This window comes from Chiroxiphia lanceolata, chromosome 14 (assembly GCF_009829145.1).
Source record: "Chiroxiphia lanceolata isolate bChiLan1 chromosome 14, bChiLan1.pri, whole genome shotgun sequence".
Lineage (NCBI taxonomy): Eukaryota > Metazoa > Chordata > Aves > Passeriformes > Pipridae > Chiroxiphia > Chiroxiphia lanceolata.
Window position 1 is genome coordinate 18,439,552 of NC_045650.1, and position 19,891 is coordinate 18,459,442.

Sequence of the window (19,891 nt, forward strand, 5' to 3'; positions counted from 1 at the left end):
CCTTTGCCAGGGAATAAGCCACAAGCCATAGGTAAGTCATTACGTTTTTTTATTTTATAATAAACTTCTCATTTTTTCCCCCAAGGAAGACAAAAAACTGTGAGTGAGGCTACAGAACACTGTCAGTGAAGAATATGCAAGACAGACCCAGGCCAGAGGTGAGGCCAGGCCAGAAAGGGTCCCCGCTCCCCCAGGCAGAAGGGGTCCATCTCCAGAAGCCTCCATGGCCCTTGCTCATCTCCTCACTGCACCAGAGCAGGATTAGTGGTGTCACAGGAGCCAGCTCAGCAGCAGAGATGGCATCGGGTCAGGCTACTGATGGACTGAGAGAACCACGCTTTGTCCCTGCCCTGCCAAGGCTGCCAGCAGGGTGGGACAGTGTGTTAGGTGATATAGCTGTCTTCTACACATGTACATGATGTAAATTTAAAAAAACCCACATGATTCATTTTAAAGCAAAATAATTGGAGTAGTCGCTCTTCCTGCCAGGTAATCTCTCTCTAGGAAGACTTCACACATTCCTTCTCCTGCTCAATAGCTGCAAGAGAATGGAGGGCCGTTAGTCTCTGGTGCTTTTTTTTTTTATTGTGGAAGTACCCACCGGAGAAGGTTTCAGAGGATTCACTCAGGCCCTGGCGCCCAGTTTTATAATTTGACCCCAAGTGGGGTAGGCGAACGCTGGACTTAAAAGGTGATGAGACACCCACGAGCATGAGATCAAAGATGGGCACTTGTCTGCATCCATCCTCGGGAAAGCCATGCCCTGAGGCATCAGCTCGGAGCAAGAGCCCTCCCCGTGTGCCCATGCCCGCTGCCCGGGCTGCACCCACCTCTGCCAGAGCCTTCCTCCGAGTCAGAACCCCGCTGCCCCCAATCGCCCCTGGCCCTCGAAAGGGTGGACCGGCCCCCGAGGGCACTGCCCCGCCAGCCCCCGGCCCCGCACTCACTCTCCTTGGAGGGCAGCGTGTTCTTCTCCTCCGTGTTGGTTTTCTTCAGCTTCTTCTTGTCGAATTTCTCCACCTCCGAGAGGTCTGGCTTGTCGCACATTTTGCCTGCGAGACCCCCCGCCGCAGTCAGGGGTCGGGCAGACAAAGGCGGCGCGGCCCCCCCGGCCCCCGCCGCGGACAATAGCGCAGGGCGGGGCGGCCACCGCCCCGGGCACCGCGCCGCTCCCGGGGCCAGGAGCAGCCGTGCGGGGTGACCCCCCAGTGCCCGCACCCGCCGGGGGAGCCCTCCCCGTCCCCGCACCCGCGGAGGGGAATCTCCCCGCGCCAGGCAGCCACGTCCTCCCGGGCACCCGCCGCCCCCACCCCGGGGCGCCCCGGCGAGCCCCTCCTTGCAGCAGCGGTGCTGCGCATGGCCCCTCCCGCGGCACAGCCCGTACCTGCGGTGCGGAGGGCGCGGTGGGGTGGATGCGATGTGCTGCCGGTGACGGTCCCGCTCTTTGCGCGTCCAGGTGTGACTGGGGCGCGCGCCGTGAGGGGCGGCGCCTTATATACCTCGGCCCCGCCCAGCCCGCGCGCCCATTGGCTGCCCGCCCGCCGCGCCTGCCGGGAAGCGCGGGCCGCCAGGGGGCGGCCGCTCCCGCCGTGCCCCGCGGCGGGGGCGCGAGAGGGGCTGAGGGGAGGGGGGGAGCGCGTGAGGGGGGCAGCGAGTGAGGGTGTGAGGGAGGCACCCGGGACAGGGGCACGGGGCACAAAGCCCCTCAAAGATACGGCCACGGACATGGGGCACAAAGCCCCTCAAAGATATGGACACACACACGGACACAGGGCACGCAGCCCCCCTCTTCTTCTCCCCCCACAGCTCCTCCTATGGACACGGACACACAGAGCTGGACACAGCCCCTCACAGATACGGACACGGATCACACAGCCCCTCACGCACATGGACGCGGCGCCCGCTGCTCCTTGCACACACACAGCCCCACAAGACACCCCTTATGCCCACCCAGCCCTGCACACACCTGTCCTATGCACACACAGCCTTGCACACTCACCCTCTCCACACCCACTCCTGCACACATCCAGCGGTGCACACACAGCCTGCCCACACCCAGCCCCTCACACCCACCCTGCGCACACCCCCCTTCCATGTACACGTGCCCCTAATGCAGCCCCTGCACACCCACCCTGTGCACACCCACCCTGTGCCCTGCACACCCCTCACACCCACAGAACACTGGTGCACACACACACTGCAAGCACAAACACCCAGCTGCACCCCTCAGTGCCCCCCAGCATCACACCAGGCCCTGCGGCCACCCCTGCTCCCCACGCCAGGTTGCCAGCTGTGAGGGGCAGCAGGCTGGTCCCTGTGGGGCCGAGTGACCCACTGTCCCAGCCCCAGAAGCAGGTGCCCCGCAGCAGTGGAGACAGCTGTGCCCGATTTGTGTGTGCCCAGGGATGCACCCACTGCTGAAGCAGAATTGTTAAGAAAGCAAACCCTTGGGCTAAAATGGGCACCATACTCTCACACTTGTGAGAGATGCTCGGCCACTGTGCTCACCTTATGGTCATGGCATTTCCTGGGGAGATCGGGTTGCAGAAGAAGCAGCACAAGTGGGCAAGAAGCTGACCCTGCTCACAGGGTCTCGCTTGGCCACAGCAAGGCAAGGGGTGCAGGAAGCCTGGGAAGCAGTCAGGACAGTGCAGATGGGCTGGAGTGCATGTGGAAAAAATACCTTTGGTGGGAAAAAGCCAAGAGTCAGTGCAGGCAGCGTATGTGATCCCAGCAAGAAGGGTAGCAGTAGCAGCAGTCTGGGGGCACCTGGCCACCAGGATGGAAAGTGGTTGGAAGGCTAGGAGGCCTGGCAGTAGGGTCCTGTAGGTACTGAAGGAAATGAGGGGAAGAGGAACGAAGGGATGGAAAAAGCATCCTTATTGCATATGAGGTTTGCCAAAACCCTTCTACGGAGATCCTGGTGTATTCATCCTGGTGTTGTGGCATGCAGGAACCTCTTATAGAGCACCACAGGTAGCAGCTGTGCTGCAGCAGCAGCTCTCACCTCCACCTCCTCCCAAGCCTGGGTTTCTCTCAGGACTTACGGGAGATTTTGCAGAGCAAATCCCTAGCAATCCGGAGGAAACGCTTGCTTTGTGTTCTTTAGCAAGACGGCTGCTGTCTTGGCAGGAGGGCCTGGTGCCTTCCAGCGACAGCAGGTCACGGCCGGAGGTGGCCCTTTGCCGCAAGCCCTGAGGCACCTCCTTGCTCCAGCCAGAAAACTGGCTCTGAATTCAAGAAACGCCAAGAGCTGGCAAATGCTGAAAAGGCAAAGGCCAAGATCTAAGGCCAGGTTGCTCCTCTGAGAGAAGTCTGGACGGCAAACTGCCTCCACTCCTTGTCCCCCAGGGGAGGGAGGAAGAAGCCACTGATGAAGCCCCAGGCAGCTCCCAGAGCCGTTCTGATTTGGTGGTGCAGCTCCTGGCAGGGCCAGGTTTGGGGAGTGCCACAAAGCCAGGAGCATCCTTTAAACCCACCCTGCAGAGCCTGCATCACACAGCCCAGCCCGAGCTGAGAAAAGGCTCCTTTTCCCTGCACAGCCAGCAAGGAAAAAACCACCCATGCAGTTTCAAAATGAGTGCAGGAAATCCTTTCTGCCTTTATGCAAATAGTCAGACAAGTGTTTTACTGCGTGTTTACTCTCTGGCTGTGCACACCTTCCCCTCAGCTTCCCCCTCTTTCCCTGCCTGTTCTCCACACACTTCTCCTTTACAGATGCTGCAGTCTGCTGTAGCTTTTGTCCCTGGCAGGCAGCGAGTGCAAAAGAACCTGATGCCCATCCTCCCTGTGCACAGCCCCTCGTCAGCACCAGCTACACCCAAGAACCTGATCACCCCCCGCAGCTGAGACAGCCCCTGGGCAGTGTGTTGCATCTCCTCGATGCTGCAGCACTTTGGAAACCCCGGGTCTTTGTTTGGGCACAAAGCCACCACGGTGGCCATGCAGGCAGGGGAAAGGGATCTCCCCCTTCCTCAAACCAGTCGCGGCCACAGAGGCACCACCATACTCCCACAAACCACGGCCAGAGTAGCTTTAGAGCCAACCCTGTGCGTTGCCAGCAGGAGAGAGGTGGGGCTGCTGCTGTTAAAACCCATCTTGCACAAAGAACAAGAAAGGAGCTTATATCCCAGCAAGAGCTTTTCCCCCTGACAAATTAGCAAAGCCTCCTGTAACCGCACAACCAGCTTCTTTCTTACGTGTTTTGGCATTTCTGCTTTCAATAATTTATAACTAAAGAACTGAGACATCAACAGATGGGGGGGAAACAGCCCTGACCTGAAACAGCACAGACTGACTGCCAGCCATTTTAGATGGGTTTTAAATCTCACACAGAACAAGGCTGCCAGAGCTCAGATACAGCCTCCCTGATGGCCATTTCCAGGAATGCCTTTTCCTCTGTACAGGAAGGAGGCAGGAGGTTTTCTCTGATCAGGGAGGTGTTTTCAGCCTCCTGACCTCTCTGCCTGCAGGACACCACAGCAGCCAGCCACCCCTGCCAGGCTGTGAGCCACTCTGCAGGGCCAGTTCACTTTCTTCTGTTCATTTTAAACCCCAGCCTCCTGCCATGACCCCTCACATCCATCAGAGCAGGAGCAGAGAGCCCCAAGAAGGCAGCAGCATACTGGAGCTGTTGTGTCTTATAGCAGGACTCATTCCTTCCATTGATTTTGCTGCTTAGCAATTTAGGGAAGGGCTGGTTGTTAGCACTGTTAGTAGCAAGGAAAGGTGCTGCTTTCTCTAGATCATAGAAACACCGACTCCAAGAAATAAGGAGTCATCTGTACACCAGCAAGGCCGGAGGGAGCTGCCCGTGACGGTTATTTTGAGACGTCTCATCGTGCTCCCAGCAGTGGACAAGTCCTGCTCCTTGCAAGGCAGACCTGGCAAGCCCGGCTCCCACCCTGTGCCTTAGTTTCAGCTACCCAGGAAGAGCTGGGCAAGGATACAGGACTTCTGATCGATGTGTTCCCTGCTCCCGCTGCATTAACAGCAGGCAGGAGACAGACACAAGGCACAAGTATCAGCATCGTCACACTTGCAGCCACACTCCAGCTGTGCCTGTGGCACAGGGAGCTGCTGGAGCTCTGTCCTGCTCTTCCAGGTCTCCAACTGCAAAAGCACAGCCAATGACTCGGATGGGATTTTTGTCCTGGGGAAGTAATGACTTACTTTCTACCTCCAGAACACCCTGCATGCTCCATGCTCACCCCAGCAGATCTCCAGGACAGGCTGAAGAACCATCTCCGCTGCAACAGGGAGCTCAACACAGCATGAGCCCTTCACAGCATGGCTGGTGCTGCTGGAGCTGAACTCACCTGGGCTAAGGGATGAGCATCCCTGCACCACTCCCAGACCTGGAGGACACTGCAGGAACTTGGCTCTCTGCCATTCACCCTTCTAGGGCTGGTTTTCCTCCCAGCCCACGCTGCAGTGAAGGGACACCCTCCCCCACAGCTGCCTGGTGCTACATCCATGACTATCCTGGGCAGGGAGAAGAGTGCTTTGATTTAATACACCCATTTGTTAAAGGCAGACACACTTGCTCTAATAGCACAAGTCAGCCACAACCTACCTACCTACCAATGGGCTCAGTAATTAGAAAGTATTGGAGTATTTTAATTTGGGGAAGGAAATTTGGTAAAATCTCCATCCCTTCTGATCTCTCCCTCCTCCTTGGGACAGTACTCATACCTATCTGTGCATCTCCCACACTTTTTAAGAGCTGCAGTGCTGTCACATGGAACTTGAAGTTTGTACTCTCCCTCACTCCAAGCTGCACATTTAATTAAAGTAACTAAGAAAACATTATATACACACCAACACAAATGGTTACCTGTGTGCAAATCTTTGGCTGTAAAGCTCATGTTCTGTTTCTTATCTAAGGAAGGTGAACATTACATCACCCCAACAACACCCACCCTGCTGTTTGAGGAGAAACTTACTCAATGGCCAGTACTGAAGGACATTTTAACAAATGAACAAGTTATGATCCTCAGCAAATGTCTGCCTGAGGCCATGGTCATGTTAAATCTAGGCCTGGAAATCTACTGTAAGGCCAAAGACCCCTCCCTAGACCTGTTATCTCATCTTTCTGACTTCATTTACACTTTCCCAGTCTGCAATACACATTGAGAAAAAGGATCAGGGTTTAGTTACAACAAGTGCTTCTCAAGACATAATCCTGCTGCCTCTGATCATCAGCTCTGTACAAGACACTTACAAATTCTTCATTTGTACTTGTTAAACTATTCAGGCTTCCCCCACCTGAACATTATGTGAACAAATCCTCTCAGATACATAATTAAACAGTACAAGAGAAACTGCACTACCACCTCTAATAATTAAGTCAAGGAAAACAGAGACAGACAAAAGCCACTGCTCACTAAGAGAAGCAGCTTAGTCCCATGCTTTTCCTTTCATGCAACCTGAGCAGAGCCAACCCATGCACGAGGGTTAAACCAGACAACCCTCCAAGGTCCCTTCCAAATAAAACTACTTCATGATCTGCCTGCCTTTCAAGTGACCCGACTCACACATCCCCTTAAGGTTTTTCAAAGCACTTACAGGTAGAGGCCGTGGTTTTTAAATAAAAGTTTAATTCCTTCATCGGGTCTTAACTTTGAACACAAATGCTGCTGAAAATCCTCTCAGCGCTGCTCCGCAGTCCTGGCTCTCAGGGCAGCAGCAGGGTGGCAGCAGGGGCTCCCGTACAGGAGGCGGAATCACGGACTCTCGGGAGAGCTCAGTGCAGGATGCAAAGCAAAGAAGCGAGAGATGCACAGTTTCCAGACAAAACCACCAATTCTTATACAAAAAAAAAAAAAAAAAAGAAAAGCCCTACACTAATAGAAGTGTTAACGTTGCCACAGGACAGGAGTTTAGGAAGGGAGAGAAGTCTTCAGCAAAAGGCACAACTAAAGAAGTACTTCCCTAGATTTTAACCATGTCTTTCAGTTAGTTCCACTTATACCCCAGCCCCCAGCCTCTCAAAGCCATGCTGGTTACTCTAGAAAGTAATTTCAAGTTCCTTCTTTTCCCTTTTTCCCCTTCCTCCAGCTCAAAAACAATTAAAAGAGGAGTGCTTATAAAAAAAAAACAAACCCAAAAAAACCCCAGAATAAAAATGCTTGGTCTATAAACCGGTAAGAGTTCAAGAGAGACTCAGCAGTTTACCTTACGATTGTCTGGTATATTTACTAAGTATTCAAGTTTCAGATGATACTTCTTACATCTAAGAGCCTCAGCCAGCTCTAGTTTTGGTATTTTTCTTTCAGGCACTTTGTGGCCTGTCAGGTTGGTGTTAGATCTGCAGTTTTCCCAGTACTTATGTATCACCAGCCTCTTCAAACCATTGCTGTGAGCACTCCTGAGCAGCATCACACCTACTCCAAAGGTTTCTTTGAGTTCCATAGTCCTGCGACCTGCAGTGCTCCTTGCCTTGAGATATTTTGTAAGGAGCAACACTTTGAAGGCAAGGCAGACAATGAGCAGGACAAACAAACAATGTGTCAGTAACTTACAGGACTGCAGGCAATGAGAGGCTAAGCCAGCTGGACACAAAGCTGTTGTGTATTAGGTCACCCCAGCGTCTGAGCAGGCACTTGCTAGATGCAACAACCATGCTACTGTGGGATAAAGAGGCTTGGTTTACTACTGTACTGGTAAAAAGAGGGTCAGGGCTTTGCACAGCAGGTCAAGGTGCAGCTGCAGTACATGACAGCAGTCCTCTAGTTGCTAGCAGGGCTAACAGGAAGCTGTGAAACTGAGAAGCTGGTTTTAGCCTGCACTAGAAACTGAAGCACACAACCACCATGGGTCCTCTGTGTAAGAGAGAAAAGAACACTTGTCCAGGATGCACTTTCCCCACTGAGCTAACACAGCCCTGCACAGACTCTGCTCTCACCTTCACTTTGCTGTGTAGCACACTAAAGGGCATTTAATTTCATCAGCAATAAGAGGAATTCAAGTTTGCAAGCTACACTGATCTCCTTTCATGGGAGGAAGCTGTAGCAGAACCACCTCCTAGGCTTATCCCAGGGCTTCAAGTAGGGTCAAGCTTGGCCAAGACACAAACCTTCCCCACCACTCTCCAAGGGCTGTCAGGTACAGAGTGGTAAAACAGTCAGCAGTCTCTTGGGCTCTTGCTGTAGATCCAGATCAACATGTCCTAGGGAGCTCTACTTTCCAAACAATTTAGGGTGCACATGCCAGATCATCTAACCCTGCCCACAGACAAACCCTCTCCCTCCCCCCCTCAAAATAATTGTGGCAATTAGCCATGTGTCAGTCCTGCTCTCCACAGACCTGCAGAATTGAGTCAACACTACTGATGAGCCCCATGCACAGGGTTGCTGGTGGAGTTGGAGTGTTACAGAGATGAGCTTCCCCCCTCCAGCCTCCCAGTGTTGGGACCAGGGCCAGTAAGCCTGACTTAAGCAGGAGCTGTGGAGAACTGCACTGGAACAAGCAGAGTCTTCTACTGAACTTTACAACAAGCTGAACAACTTTTGGTTTTTTTAAAAAAAAAAAAGCCATACAAGCAGCAGCTGACATCTGTTGTTATAAAGGGACATGGCTGAACAGGTAGGAAACAGATTCCCCGTTATGAGTCCTCCTGATGGCCTCTGCAAGGATCATTGAGATGTCAATCACCTGGAGGGGAAGAAAGGTGGATCAGCATCACTGGGAAAAGACATCAAGCCTGGAAGAACATCTGGGAAGTTAGGAGGAACTTAAAAGAATAAACTCATCACCAACATTTATAACATACCAGATGCAGGCAAATAACTTCTACACAGAATTGGGATTTAATTGCATATAAGCCTGAAGATACTCTACATATAGCACTACAAATATTATTTAACTGTTGATCTTTGTCAGCATTAGTCTATTGCCACTTTGCTGAGACTCCCTAAGTCTGTGTACCCCAGGCCTCCCTTTGTGTAGCTTGCAGAGAAGTTAGAGGAATCTAAATCAAGATTAGATCCCTTCCTCTGAGCCAAGAGATTTTACCATCGCTGCCAGCAGTCTGAGAAATGAAGCTGCTGTGCCACAGCTCAGCTCCTGGGTGCTGTGCTGGCTCCATCTGGTGGGGTCAGACAGGAACCAGGAGGGAAAGTCGAGTCTCAGTCAAATCCCAGCTCTGAGTCCCAGCAGCTACAGCATTTCTATATATGTACCCTCAGTAAGAAGCACCATGTTCATGGTATATTAAGGAAACTAAGTGAAAACCATATTTAACATCTTTCAGATAGTTTGTCTACAAAGGGAAGCAAGAAACACCTCAAAAGCTGCAGAACAGACAGAGCATATGACTCATGAGAAATCCTTTAGTTCTGTATTCCTCAACATGGAACATCAGACGTCAGAGTAAAAGAGGTGTTAAATGAGAGCCTAGAAAACTGCTCCATTGCAATCTTTGGCTACAGCTATTTACACACTGATTGCCAGTTTAACATTTTGCCTACACCAGCTGTAGTGTGGAGCTTGGAAAGAAGTTGAAGCATCAGGCATGCTTTAGATGTTGCAGGAATATCACCCAGAAGTTAGCGCTGACAAAAATGCAACCCAATAGCAGTTTGCCATCAGCTTGTAATGTACTTCCAAAAGCTTAAAACTGATTGCAGCTTCAAACAGTTCAGCTTCCCTTCCACCAGCAGCCTAGTAGTGGGGAACCTGCTACACTCACACCACAGTACCAGCTGAGTCTGAGCAGTGCCAGTCACTTTCCAGAGCTTCTCCAAATGCCTGTGTCCTAGATATTTGTGCTGTGAAGCCAAGGCCCATCTGGAATTAAATCTGGCCAAGGATGTCAAGGACAAGATGAAAGGCTTTTTCAAACACATCAACAACAAAAGGAAAACAAAAGATGATGTGAACCTGTTACTAAATGGAAGGAGGACCCTGGAGACAGGGGATGCAGTTACTGAATGCCTTTTTTGCACTGGTCTGCACTGACAAGCAGGAGACCAGGGTAAAGGAATGCTGGAAGGAAGACTTTCCCTTGGTCAAGGAGGATTGGGTTAGAGAACACCTGGGCAGACTTGACATCCACAAGTCCCTGTGCCCTGATGGGAGGCACCCACGAGTGCTGAGAGAGCTGGCAAACATCAGAGCCAGGCTATGCATGATCATCTCTGAAAAGCTGTGGTGAGCAGGAGAGGTGACGTGAGGGCTGCAGGGAAGCAAGAAGGAAGACCCAGAGAACTACTGGCCAATCAGTCTTGCCTCAGTCCCTGGAAAGGTGATGGAATGCCTTACTCTAGAGGCCATCTCTGTCTGCAAGGATGACAACAAGGAGACTGGGAGAAGTCAGCCCGGATTCACTGAAGGTAAATCATGCTTGACCAACCTGATTGCCTTCTACAATGAAACAACTACCTGGGTGGGTGAAGGGAGAGCAGTGGCTATTGTCTAGCTTGACTTCAGCTTCTGACACTGTCTCACATCCTCACAGGCAGCTCAGGACGTGTAGACTGGATGAGTGGACAGTGACATGGACTGAGAACTGGCTGAAGGGCAGATCCAAGAGGGCTGTGATCAGTAGCACGGGGTCTATTTGGAGGCCTGTCACTAGTGGTGTCCCCGGGTTCTATATTGGGCCCAGTGTGGTTTAACTTACACATCAATGACTTGGAGGAAGGCACAGGTGCCTCCTCAGCAACTTTGCTGGTGACACAAAGCTGGGAGGAGTGGCCAATACCCCAAAGTGCTGTGCAACCCTTCAGAAGGACCTTGACAGGTTGCAGAGATGGGCAGAGAGAAACTATCTGAAGTTCCACAAAAGCAAGGGCAGAATCCTGCACCTGCCAAGGAATAACCCCTGGCACCAGCACAGGCTGGGGGTGACCTGCTGGAAAGCAGCTCTGCAGAGAAGGACCTGGGGGACAATAAGCTGTCCATGACCAGCAGTGTGCCCTGGGGCCAAGGTGGCCAGTGGTGTCCTGGGGTGCATTAGGAAGAATGTTGCCAGCAGGTCAGGGAGGTGATCCTGCCCCTCTGCTCAGTCCTGGTGAGGCACATGTGGAGTGCTGTGTCCAGTTCTGGGCTCCTCAGCTCAGGAGAGACACGGAGCTTCTGGAGCAGGACCTGAGCATTGTACTGTGGAGCTGTGTCAGCTGCTCTTGGTCAAACCAGCAAGGCATGTCCATGGGACAAGGCTGGGACTCCCAGCTCATCTGCACTGCTGTTAGGAAGCATTCACCTTCCCCAGACCACACTCACTTTGCTTCACAGGCCAGATATTCTGTTTAAAGAGCTGGGCATTAAGTGACAGATACACAACAAAGCCATCAGCACCTATGTCAGAAGTTCCTATTTACTTCTGCTTCAGTACTGCAGGTCATCAGCACATCACTGCTCCAGGGGGCACACAGCCAGCTGCTTGCTTACATTGTGGCCCCATTAAATCAGAGATCTGATCTAGGTAAGACAAGCCCTGATAAAAATTTACTTTAATGAACTGTTTGAGATGAGCTGGATTAGAAGCTGCATTTTATCACTGTAACCTGTTACCCCACAGCAACAGAACCAAGAGAACCAGTCAAAGCTGACTGCACTACCAATAAAACTGTTGTCAGCATTAGACAGTATTACGGGATTTTCACCCCCAATAGGTGAATAGCCAAGTGTTACCACCCCCAATGAGTGACAGAAGAGAAAGTAGATGCTCACCTGGATTTTAGGGCACTGCTTCATCTTGTCCTCCTGGGGTATTGTGTTTGTGACTACAACTGCCTCAAAACAGGCATTGTTGATCCGAGAAATTGCTGGCCCAGAAAAGATCCCATGAGTTAAGATGGCATAAACTTTGGTGGCTCCAGCTGACACAAGCCTGTGAGGGGGAAGTAAAGGAGAAGGATGAGTAATTCTCAGCAGGTATTAAGCTGACATAAATGCTTAGGAGACAGGCTACCTTTGATTCCCCTCTCCAGCCCACTACTGACTTGAGGGAAAAAAAAAAACCCAAACAGTTTAACAAGTACCATGAAATCCACCACAGGCAAAGCACACATTGAAAAGAACATTGTTCTTAGCTCTGGAACATTTGGAACAGATCATACAAATCACCTTCTGTGATTTTGCCTACACAAGGCAGCAGATATTTAATACCATGTTAATAATTTTACACTGTATTTAATAGAGTATTTAACACTGTGTTAATATTTAACTGTGTTAATATTGAATATTGTATTTAATAGAGTATTTAACACTGAGTTAGTATTTAACTGCGTTAATATTGAATACTGTATTTAATAGAGTATTTAACACTGTTGATGATGCCTCATATCCTGGTGGTTTCTAGTGTAGAAGGCTTGAATGATATCAAAGTTTGAAAAGCTTACTTGTAATAGAAATTCAGATGTATGATCTTCAGCTGATGGACCAGATAGTACCTGGTTCTACCAGGCATGGCCAGAGATGGTCTAGTCTCCTTTCTACACAAGTATTTTTCAAATAATAAAAAAAAAGGCACCATGGTTTTCTACCTATTCCCACTTTAGAGAACGTTAACTGGGCTTTTTACTCGTTTTGTGTGACACGAGATAACCAAGGAGCTGTAGGAGACTTGGCGAAACCTGCTGTGCAAATCCTCTGATTAACTCATTACACGGTGTCCCCTAACAATGGGTTTCTGAGTTAGCAGAGCAGCAGGCAGCCCCACTCACTTGTCTGCAGCGTGGCAGATGGTGCCACACGTGTCTGCCATGTCATCCACCAGAATGGCCACTCTGTCCTTCACGTCCCCCACCAGCACCATGCGATCCACCTCGTTGGCCTTCTTGCGCTCCTTGTGGATGAGGGCAAAGTCTACATTCAACCGATCTGCAATGGAGGTCACTCTGAAGAGAGAACAGTTTCCAGACAACACTTAACTCCACACAGCAGCTCCAATCAAATCCCTCTTAATATGAAGCACAAACTGCACTAAGAGAAGCTGTCACCACATCTGTTGCTGCTCCCAAGCAATTAACAAAAAAGGCACTCTGCCACCTTAGTTTCCCTTCAAGCAGCTGAGCTTGCAATCTCTGGTATAATCTCTCCCAGTGACAGCAACTAGATTAAGATAAAGGTCTTTCATCACGACCACTGTAAACTAATTTGCATTTAAGCTGAAAACAAATGTTAACCAGCAAGTTCAGCAAATCTGAGGTGATCCAAACACTTGGGAAGTTGTCATCTTTATAACAGCACACTATAAAGGCTTAAGGCTATGACAGGGATCTACTTGCACTCTTGTGAGCATTCAATCATTGTGCACAGAAGCACAACCAGGAAATTCAAGTCCACCACCTCACATTTATTTATTCCTGTTAAAGCAACCACAGAACAACCTTACCAGAGGGACCTAAACTTCATATATTGATACTGATGAACAGTGAAGAGTTTGAAAGCATTAAGACTGGAAGGAACAAAATACACACAGTACTAAGACATTCTGCACTTGAGATAAGTAGACTCCTAACCCCACTAGATCAGACTTATCACTCTGGGAGTCCTACACAAGACTGTCAAACTAAACTCTCCACTGAAGTATTTGGCTTTGCATATCTCCTTAAAATATTGCACCAGCCAACATCGACACGTTTCAGCTTAAGTGGCTTTTGAGAAGGTTTTTTCAGGATTCAGATTATATCTGGCTGACTTGGCACTTCCCATACTGTGTTATGCAACAGGCTACAGAAATAGCTGAATATACAGAAGGTCTTGACCAATACATGGACCACAGTGAAGCTGTGGAAGACGTTCAGGAACCTACAGTGTTAGTGTCTCCTGGCTGTTTGTAACACATCACTTAAAGCACTCTGAAGATGTGAATCAGATCAGCACACATTTTGGTGTGACAGTCCTGGATTAAAGGACACATTTGCATCCCTTTGCTGTTCACATGTAGCCCTTACATAAAAGCATCATGGAAAAGCCTAGTTTCTCCCCAAAAGCACCTAAGAACATTCTAAACTGCCCACAAACTGGCACGTTTGTCTGCAGAAAGATGGGAGATTGTCAGACTATCAAAATAGAAGTGTGCTGTAACATATGCTGCTGCTTTTTAGAAAGCAACCATCTATCTTTGCTCTCAGGGGAGAGGAAGAGTGGCAACAGGCTTAAGTCACAGCTAGATATTCAAATCCAAGGTAGTACAGTAAGAAAAGGCCTCAGTAGACTAAGCTTCATTCTGCAAAGAAAACAGCCTGGATAAAAATGCATCATTAACCAGCAGCAGTCACCTTGTCTTGGCACAGCTACACTACTTCCTTCTTCAACCTGAGTAATTACTCGTCTACAAAAAATTGTTTCAGTCTGAAGGACTGCACAATTTCTACCTATGCAGCTGTAATCCTAGAAGTTATTTAATCCCCCATGTAGCCCAAGAAACCTTCTAAACACTCCCTAGAAAGCATACCTGACCACTCTTCACTAGCTGTCACAGACTGTCTGGGAAGGCAGGCTGGCAGCAGGAACATGTTCCTTAAAAACAAGGTCACGAGCACTCTTAGGAATTTGAGTAGACACAGAAGCAGCACCTCCAGCTGCCTGTCTGACAGCTTACCTCTTGGCTCCACCAGCATCTGGTGAGACAATGGTGCAGTTCTTCCACTCTGCAATATTCTCTTTGATCCATTTCAATACAGCAGGTTCGGCATATAAATTATCAACAGGGATGTCAAAAAATCCCTGCAAGGAAGACAACAGGAACAGATGTAGCTGAAGGTCACGTGCCAGAAAGAGCTGTAAGAAGCCTTCTATGTAATCAGCCATGTAGTCATCACCTTTCCACAGCTTTCAGCTTTCCTTTTTACTTCCCTTAATATAAGGGCAGTAGCTTTTGGGATACACAGAGTAGTAATGTAAGAAGTCTTCAGAGCCAGGAATAGTTTAGCAGCATAAGTAACACTTTACATCTAACACCTCCACAACATGGAACTAGTTCTGTCCTAGGGGAGTGCAGAAAGCCAGCATCAAATGCACTCATTTCCAGAGCAGCTGGCTGCCTGTTTACAGAGTCAATCTCTAAAGCTCATTACACAAACTGTTCACATATACAAAACAGGCTTGAGTAACATCTGCCTTTAAACTAATGCAGCTGGTTCCACAACATTACAGTGACCCTGCAGAGTCCTCCAGGTAAACTTCAAAGGTCACTAAATGACAGAAGTTAATCCTGGAGCAATAGGCAGGAGAGTGGGGGGCACTTAATCCAAGGTACAGGGGTAACAGATCCTTCCTACCATTATTCCTTCTGTGCTCAGCAACAGAGCAGCTACAAGAACCAGGCTGAAACCAGCCAGATGCTGGAAGCACATATACACAAATTATTCCTTTAAATCTCCCCACTGCTGCTGGTGAGAGGTCAAGCCTGTGGCACACATCAACTCCGAGCTCTTAAGGAGGAGTGTACCCCCCTCTGGCTCGGTTATTTCATGATCTTTCTGAAAGTCTTCTCAGCTGTGCCCCCATTGATTTTTTTTTTTCTTTTTCATCTGAGACAAAGTACTTCTGGGCAAATCATACTGAAGTGAATGACAGCACTTTCAACTGTTAAAAAGACAGCCAGGCCACCTCCTTCACCAGGCAGTAGATACCTTACCCCTTCTGGATTCAGAGTTTTCAGCCACACAACAGACATCCCTCCCTCGGCCACAGCCCCTCTCAGTTGCACTGAGTTTTCTTGGTCTCAGGGCATTTGCTCAAGGTGGAAAGAAACAAGACTAAAAATACAGCTTGCAGCTGCTCCTCTCCCTGGCACACGCTCTTGAGTTTCCTTACACAGCTCTGGTCGTGACTTAAATTGCTTTGTGAGACTATTCTGTTCATAAGCCAACAAAGCTCATGAATGATTTTCAATTCACCAGCAGCTCAGGGGAGAACCAAAGCCAACTTATGTGGGAGGGTGGCACTGCTTGGATACCAGTGGGATTGCCCATCTTGCCAGCAGCAAGTTATCAAATCACTGTCCTGGGCAACAGAACCCTCACAAGCAGCTGTGCCAGGACACGTGGGGGCAGAGCTAACTGCTCTCTTCTCTGTGGCAACCCAGTAAATACCAAAAAGATCTACTCTCAAATTCCTCAAAGTTCTAGCTAAGAATACACAGTGTCACTGAGTGGCAACAAAGCTGCAGTGATCATTTCTTAGCCCAACGTTCATTTACACAAGACTCAATATGCTTGGTCTGATCAAAAGTAACTGTAATTACATTTATAGATGAACCTGTTACCCACCTCCCCACCCTCTTCTGACTGATGCTACAAGTCCCTTCCAGTCCCAAATTCCCAAGTCTTGCACTGCTTGTGTCTAAAAAAAAAAAAAAAGCAATGACTGGAAAGCAGGGCAGTCCAGAAGCTCAGCCTTGAGCTGGTAAGTACTTCCCTGATTTTAGCTCCTACCTGAATCTGAGATGCATGCAGGTCCATGGTGATTATGTGGTCTGCACCTGCCACAGAGAGCATGTTTGCAACCAGCTTGGCAGAGATTGGAGCTCGACTCTAGTACAGAAAAAAACCCAGATTTTAAGACAAGTTCAACTCCTCCATCAAGATGTCAGCCTTCTGCTTCCAGGCAATGATTCACAAGCAGTTACTAAAAGGAGCACTCATTAACATTGCATCTTTTCATCAACTGGTGATTAGAACTTGGTGCATTTTCAAAAAGAACTAGATCTTTATAAAAAGATGAATTTGCAGTCCGACGCCCTGAAGTTCAAAGAAATTAAAACAGGTTGAATACGCAGAGGAGGAGATAAAACTTCATCTAAAGCCCATCCAGCAGACAGGACTTTCAAGGTGTGCATTCACCCTCCCCACAGAAACCCTTTGCCACATCCCTTACCTTGTCCTTTTTGTCCTGCCGAGCGTAAGGGAAGCAGGGTATGACAGCTGTGACTCTGCTGGCTGAGGCAATCTTACAGGCATTGATCATGATGAGGAGCTCCATCAGATTGTCATTGATTTCACCACAGCCACTCTGCACGATGTAGACATCCTCCCCTCGCACACTCTCGCCTATTTCCACGCTGGGAACAGATGAGGAAGGGAGAGTTGTAGCCAAATACACAAATTAAAAACATAGCCATTACCTGTACCTGCAGAGCAACCAGGGCACTGCATTGCCAGGGGTCTGTGGGGGACAGTGTCCTATAATCAGGGCTGTTTAGCAGCAACACTGCTGTTTGTTTGCTCAGTAGCTATTTTACAGCACTCACTCATCACATCTAATGGTGCAGCCAGTAAGGCTAAAAGCACTCAGCCTGTACTCTTGATCTCAACACAAGCTGGGCATGTAAACACCCCAGAGCAGGCCTCGTTCCCCCTGAATCACAAGTACAACCACCTCTAAAAGCAGTAGTGTAAAGGAGGCAAGGACCATGGCCAGTCAGCAGGCAAAGCAGGGTCAAACTGCTACCAAAGCTACGCTGCAGCCAACCATCAGATTTAGAGCCATAACAGCCCTTCACTGGCTCAAATGGAGAAGCCCTCCAGCCATTTCCCTCTGGAAAGGCTTTTGGGGTTAATTTCCTTCTGGATGCAATGCACACTAATCCCTGCTGATGAAGGGACTGAACACAAGCCAAAGGTCCTGTTTGCCAGCAGCAAAATGCCAGTTCCAGTGCTCGTATCGAGACACCTGCACCAGACACAGAGTGGGAAAGGCAGCAGCAGTCTTGGGGGTGAGGCTTCATATGGGGCAACGATGCCAAAAACAGATTAACCACTGAGCATCTCCATCATCTTAGTTCAGAGGAGCCTGCCACAGATGTGGAAGTAACCAGAAGTCAGTCCACTGAGGACAAAGCTCTTCCATGGTTACTTTCCTGTTGCACTGGAGGTGCTCACCCACTCCGCAGACTGAGGCCACATCCAAACAATCACCCACCCCACTACTAATGGCTTCACTTTTAGAGCTCCTCAGGGTAGAATCCTAATTTTAATATTTCCTTCTCTGCTCCTTCTCTCCTCTTCAACCCGTTTTTGATGACTTTTAGGTATTTATAGTCTTACTGCTCAAAATCCACCAGTGAGCTGCTGTCATTACTGCACACTGACCTACAGCATTCATTAGTCTCTCATGGAGAGTTTCAGTCAATGAGAACTCGAAAATGTAACAGCAATTAGCACACAGATGTCAGCTCCAACTGTACTTACTAGTAGACTAATATTAAGCTGATTCAAGAGACTGCTTGTCCAAAGTATCTGAATTATTCCATTAAAACAATCTTACTCTTTCTGGGATGCATCTGCTGTCAGTTTATTGGGCTAAATAAGATGTCTGTTAGGTCTTTAAGTCACATTATCTGCTGACATAAGAACCTTCTGGCCAGCCGACTGGGTGGGTAAAGAGCAGTTAATAAAGGACAATGAAACAGTGCAAAGGCTGTAAATCAAACAGGCTCTTTTCCCAACTCCTCTACAACGCTTTGTACCACCTCTGAAGTTTTCAATTACAGTCAATACCCATGCAAGAGAAACTTGATATTCTATGTCACCTGCACATCCTGGATTCTCCTGGAAAATAAAAAATACTGCTTCCAGAAGAAAGCAGTGGGTTGGGGCAATCAGTCAAAGTTCTTCATATTATACTGTGTGGTGTAGACATGCTCAGTGTATTTCTCCAAAGAAAGCTTTAAGAGCTCTGAACAATTTTTAACCTCTTTTTTAGCTTCATGTAGGATGCCAGCAAGGCTTATAAGGCATAGATACGTAACTTAAGATGAATCCTAGGTTTCAGAGCTTGGGGGGAACACAGACTACATGACTGGGTTGCATGATGGTGTGAGTCTTTCCTGAACAATTTTATCAACGTTTTTAAGTAGTATTTATCAGTATTTTTAAGCACCAACACTTTTCAAGACTCTGATGCTCTTCAGAGTAGTTTAAAGGCACCAGTTACATGCTAAGCACAAAACTGTCAAGCATCAAGTCATGGCAATCTGGACTAAGGATGAAGAGCCTGACCAATGCAGGTGGAAGCTCCTGGCGTTGAGGCGGAGGGAGCAAGGTCCGGCTGGCGAAGTCCACGGCTCCAACACCTGCTACCGCGGGCAGGTAACACAAATCCACGTACAGAAGCCCCGCACCGCCCCGGGGAAGCCCCAGACCCGCCGGTGGGAGCCCATGCGGGGCAGGCCCCGAGCGCCAGGGCCCGCACATGGCTCCGCGGTCAAGGGGCACCGCGGCCGGAGCTGGCACGCACGGAGACCCAGCTGTGCCGCAGGGAGCGGGCGGAATGTCCCGGAGGGCTCCGGTGCAGCGGGATCGCGGTGGGAGCGCTCCAGGGACGTGTCCGAGCGCGGCCCCGCCGCTCGGGCCCGGCCGCAGGGCCCAAGAACTACAGCCCCCATGAGCCCCCGCGCGGCGCCCCGCGGGTCCCCAGCACCGCAGCGCCGCGCGGCCCGCCGGGAGCTGTAGTGTGGCCGCGCCCCGCCCCGCCTCACCATGTCTCCTGGTTGCTGAACTTCTTGGTGACCACCTTGCCCAGCTCCAGGCCGAGGCGGTCGGCGATCTTCTGCGACAGGTCCTGGTGCGAGCTCCCGCTGAAGATCTTGATGTTGGGCATGGCGGCGGTTGCACCGGCGGCGCCGCTCTTCCCCTCGTGCTGCTCCTCGCTCCGCCTCGCAGCGCCCGCGGCTGCCGCGCGGGGACCCGCCCGCCTCCTGCGCGGACGCGGCACAGTGGGCGCAGATCACGCCGACCGTCCCTACGCCGCCATCTTACCCCTTCCCGCCCGCCGCGCCAACCCTTTATAGCCTCCCCGCCCCGCGGACACGCCCCCGTGCGCTCCCCATTGGTTTCGGGGCGTTCGGGGGCGGGGCCTTCCTCCCGCGCGCCGCGTCGGTAGGCGTGGCTTGGGCTCTACCCCCGCCTCTCGGGGGCGGGGCGTAGAGCAGGAG

At 50.1% G+C, this 19,891-nt stretch overlaps 2 protein-coding genes across 3 annotated transcripts; both read right to left on the reverse strand.

The window, feature by feature from the left end:
* Positions 1 to 32: 32 nt before the first annotated feature.
* Positions 33 to 1,491, reverse strand: TMSB15B (thymosin beta 15B). Its single transcript, XM_032701693.1, has 3 exons — positions 1,385 to 1,491; positions 948 to 1,052; positions 33 to 538 (listed from the first exon to the last, which is right to left on the reverse strand). Exons 2-3 carry the CDS (start codon positions 1,045 to 1,047, stop codon positions 501 to 503), a joined length of 138 nt encoding a protein of 45 aa, XP_032557584.1. The 5' UTR covers positions 1,048 to 1,052; positions 1,385 to 1,491; the 3' UTR covers positions 33 to 500.
* A 5,088-nt stretch (positions 1,492 to 6,579) lies between these two features.
* On the reverse strand, positions 6,580 to 19,730 carry PRPS1 (phosphoribosyl pyrophosphate synthetase 1). 2 transcript variants are annotated; one of them, XM_032701678.1, is made up of 8 exons: positions 18,838 to 18,955; positions 18,147 to 18,326; positions 16,834 to 17,017; positions 16,392 to 16,490; positions 14,555 to 14,679; positions 12,672 to 12,845; positions 11,677 to 11,836; positions 6,580 to 8,655 (listed from the first exon to the last, which is right to left on the reverse strand). In XM_032701678.1, the coding sequence occupies exons 3-8, from the start codon at positions 16,936 to 16,938 to the stop codon at positions 8,563 to 8,565; spliced, it is 756 nt and encodes a 251-aa protein (XP_032557569.1). In that variant the 5' UTR covers positions 16,939 to 17,017; positions 18,147 to 18,326; positions 18,838 to 18,955; the 3' UTR covers positions 6,580 to 8,562. The 2 variants fall into 2 exon arrangements, with proteins under 2 accessions (XP_032557569.1, XP_032557568.1); XM_032701677.1 differs by lacking the exons at positions 18,147 to 18,326; positions 18,838 to 18,955 and adding an exon at positions 19,436 to 19,730.
* Between the last annotated feature and the right edge of the window lie 161 nt (positions 19,731 to 19,891).

Coding starts and splice junctions, on each gene's coding strand:
- TMSB15B (XM_032701693.1), bottom strand. CDS start 1,047: ATGTGCGACAAGCCAGACCTCTCGGAGGTGGAGAAATTCGACAAGAAG. Junction 539..947: donor CACGCTGCCCTCCAAGGAGA/GTGAGTGCGGGG, acceptor ATTCTCTTGCAG/CTATTGAGCAGGAGAAGGAA.
- PRPS1 (XM_032701677.1), bottom strand. CDS start 19,557: ATGCCCAACATCAAGATCTTCAGCGGGAGCTCGCACCAGGACCTGTCG. Junction 17,018..19,435: donor TTCAGCAACCAGGAGACATG/GTGAGGCGGGGC, acceptor ATCTGTTCCCAG/CGTGGAAATAGGCGAGAGTG. Junction 14,680..16,391: donor TGCATGCATCTCAGATTCAG/GTAGGAGCTAAA, acceptor TCTTCCTTGCAG/GGATTTTTTGACATCCCTGT.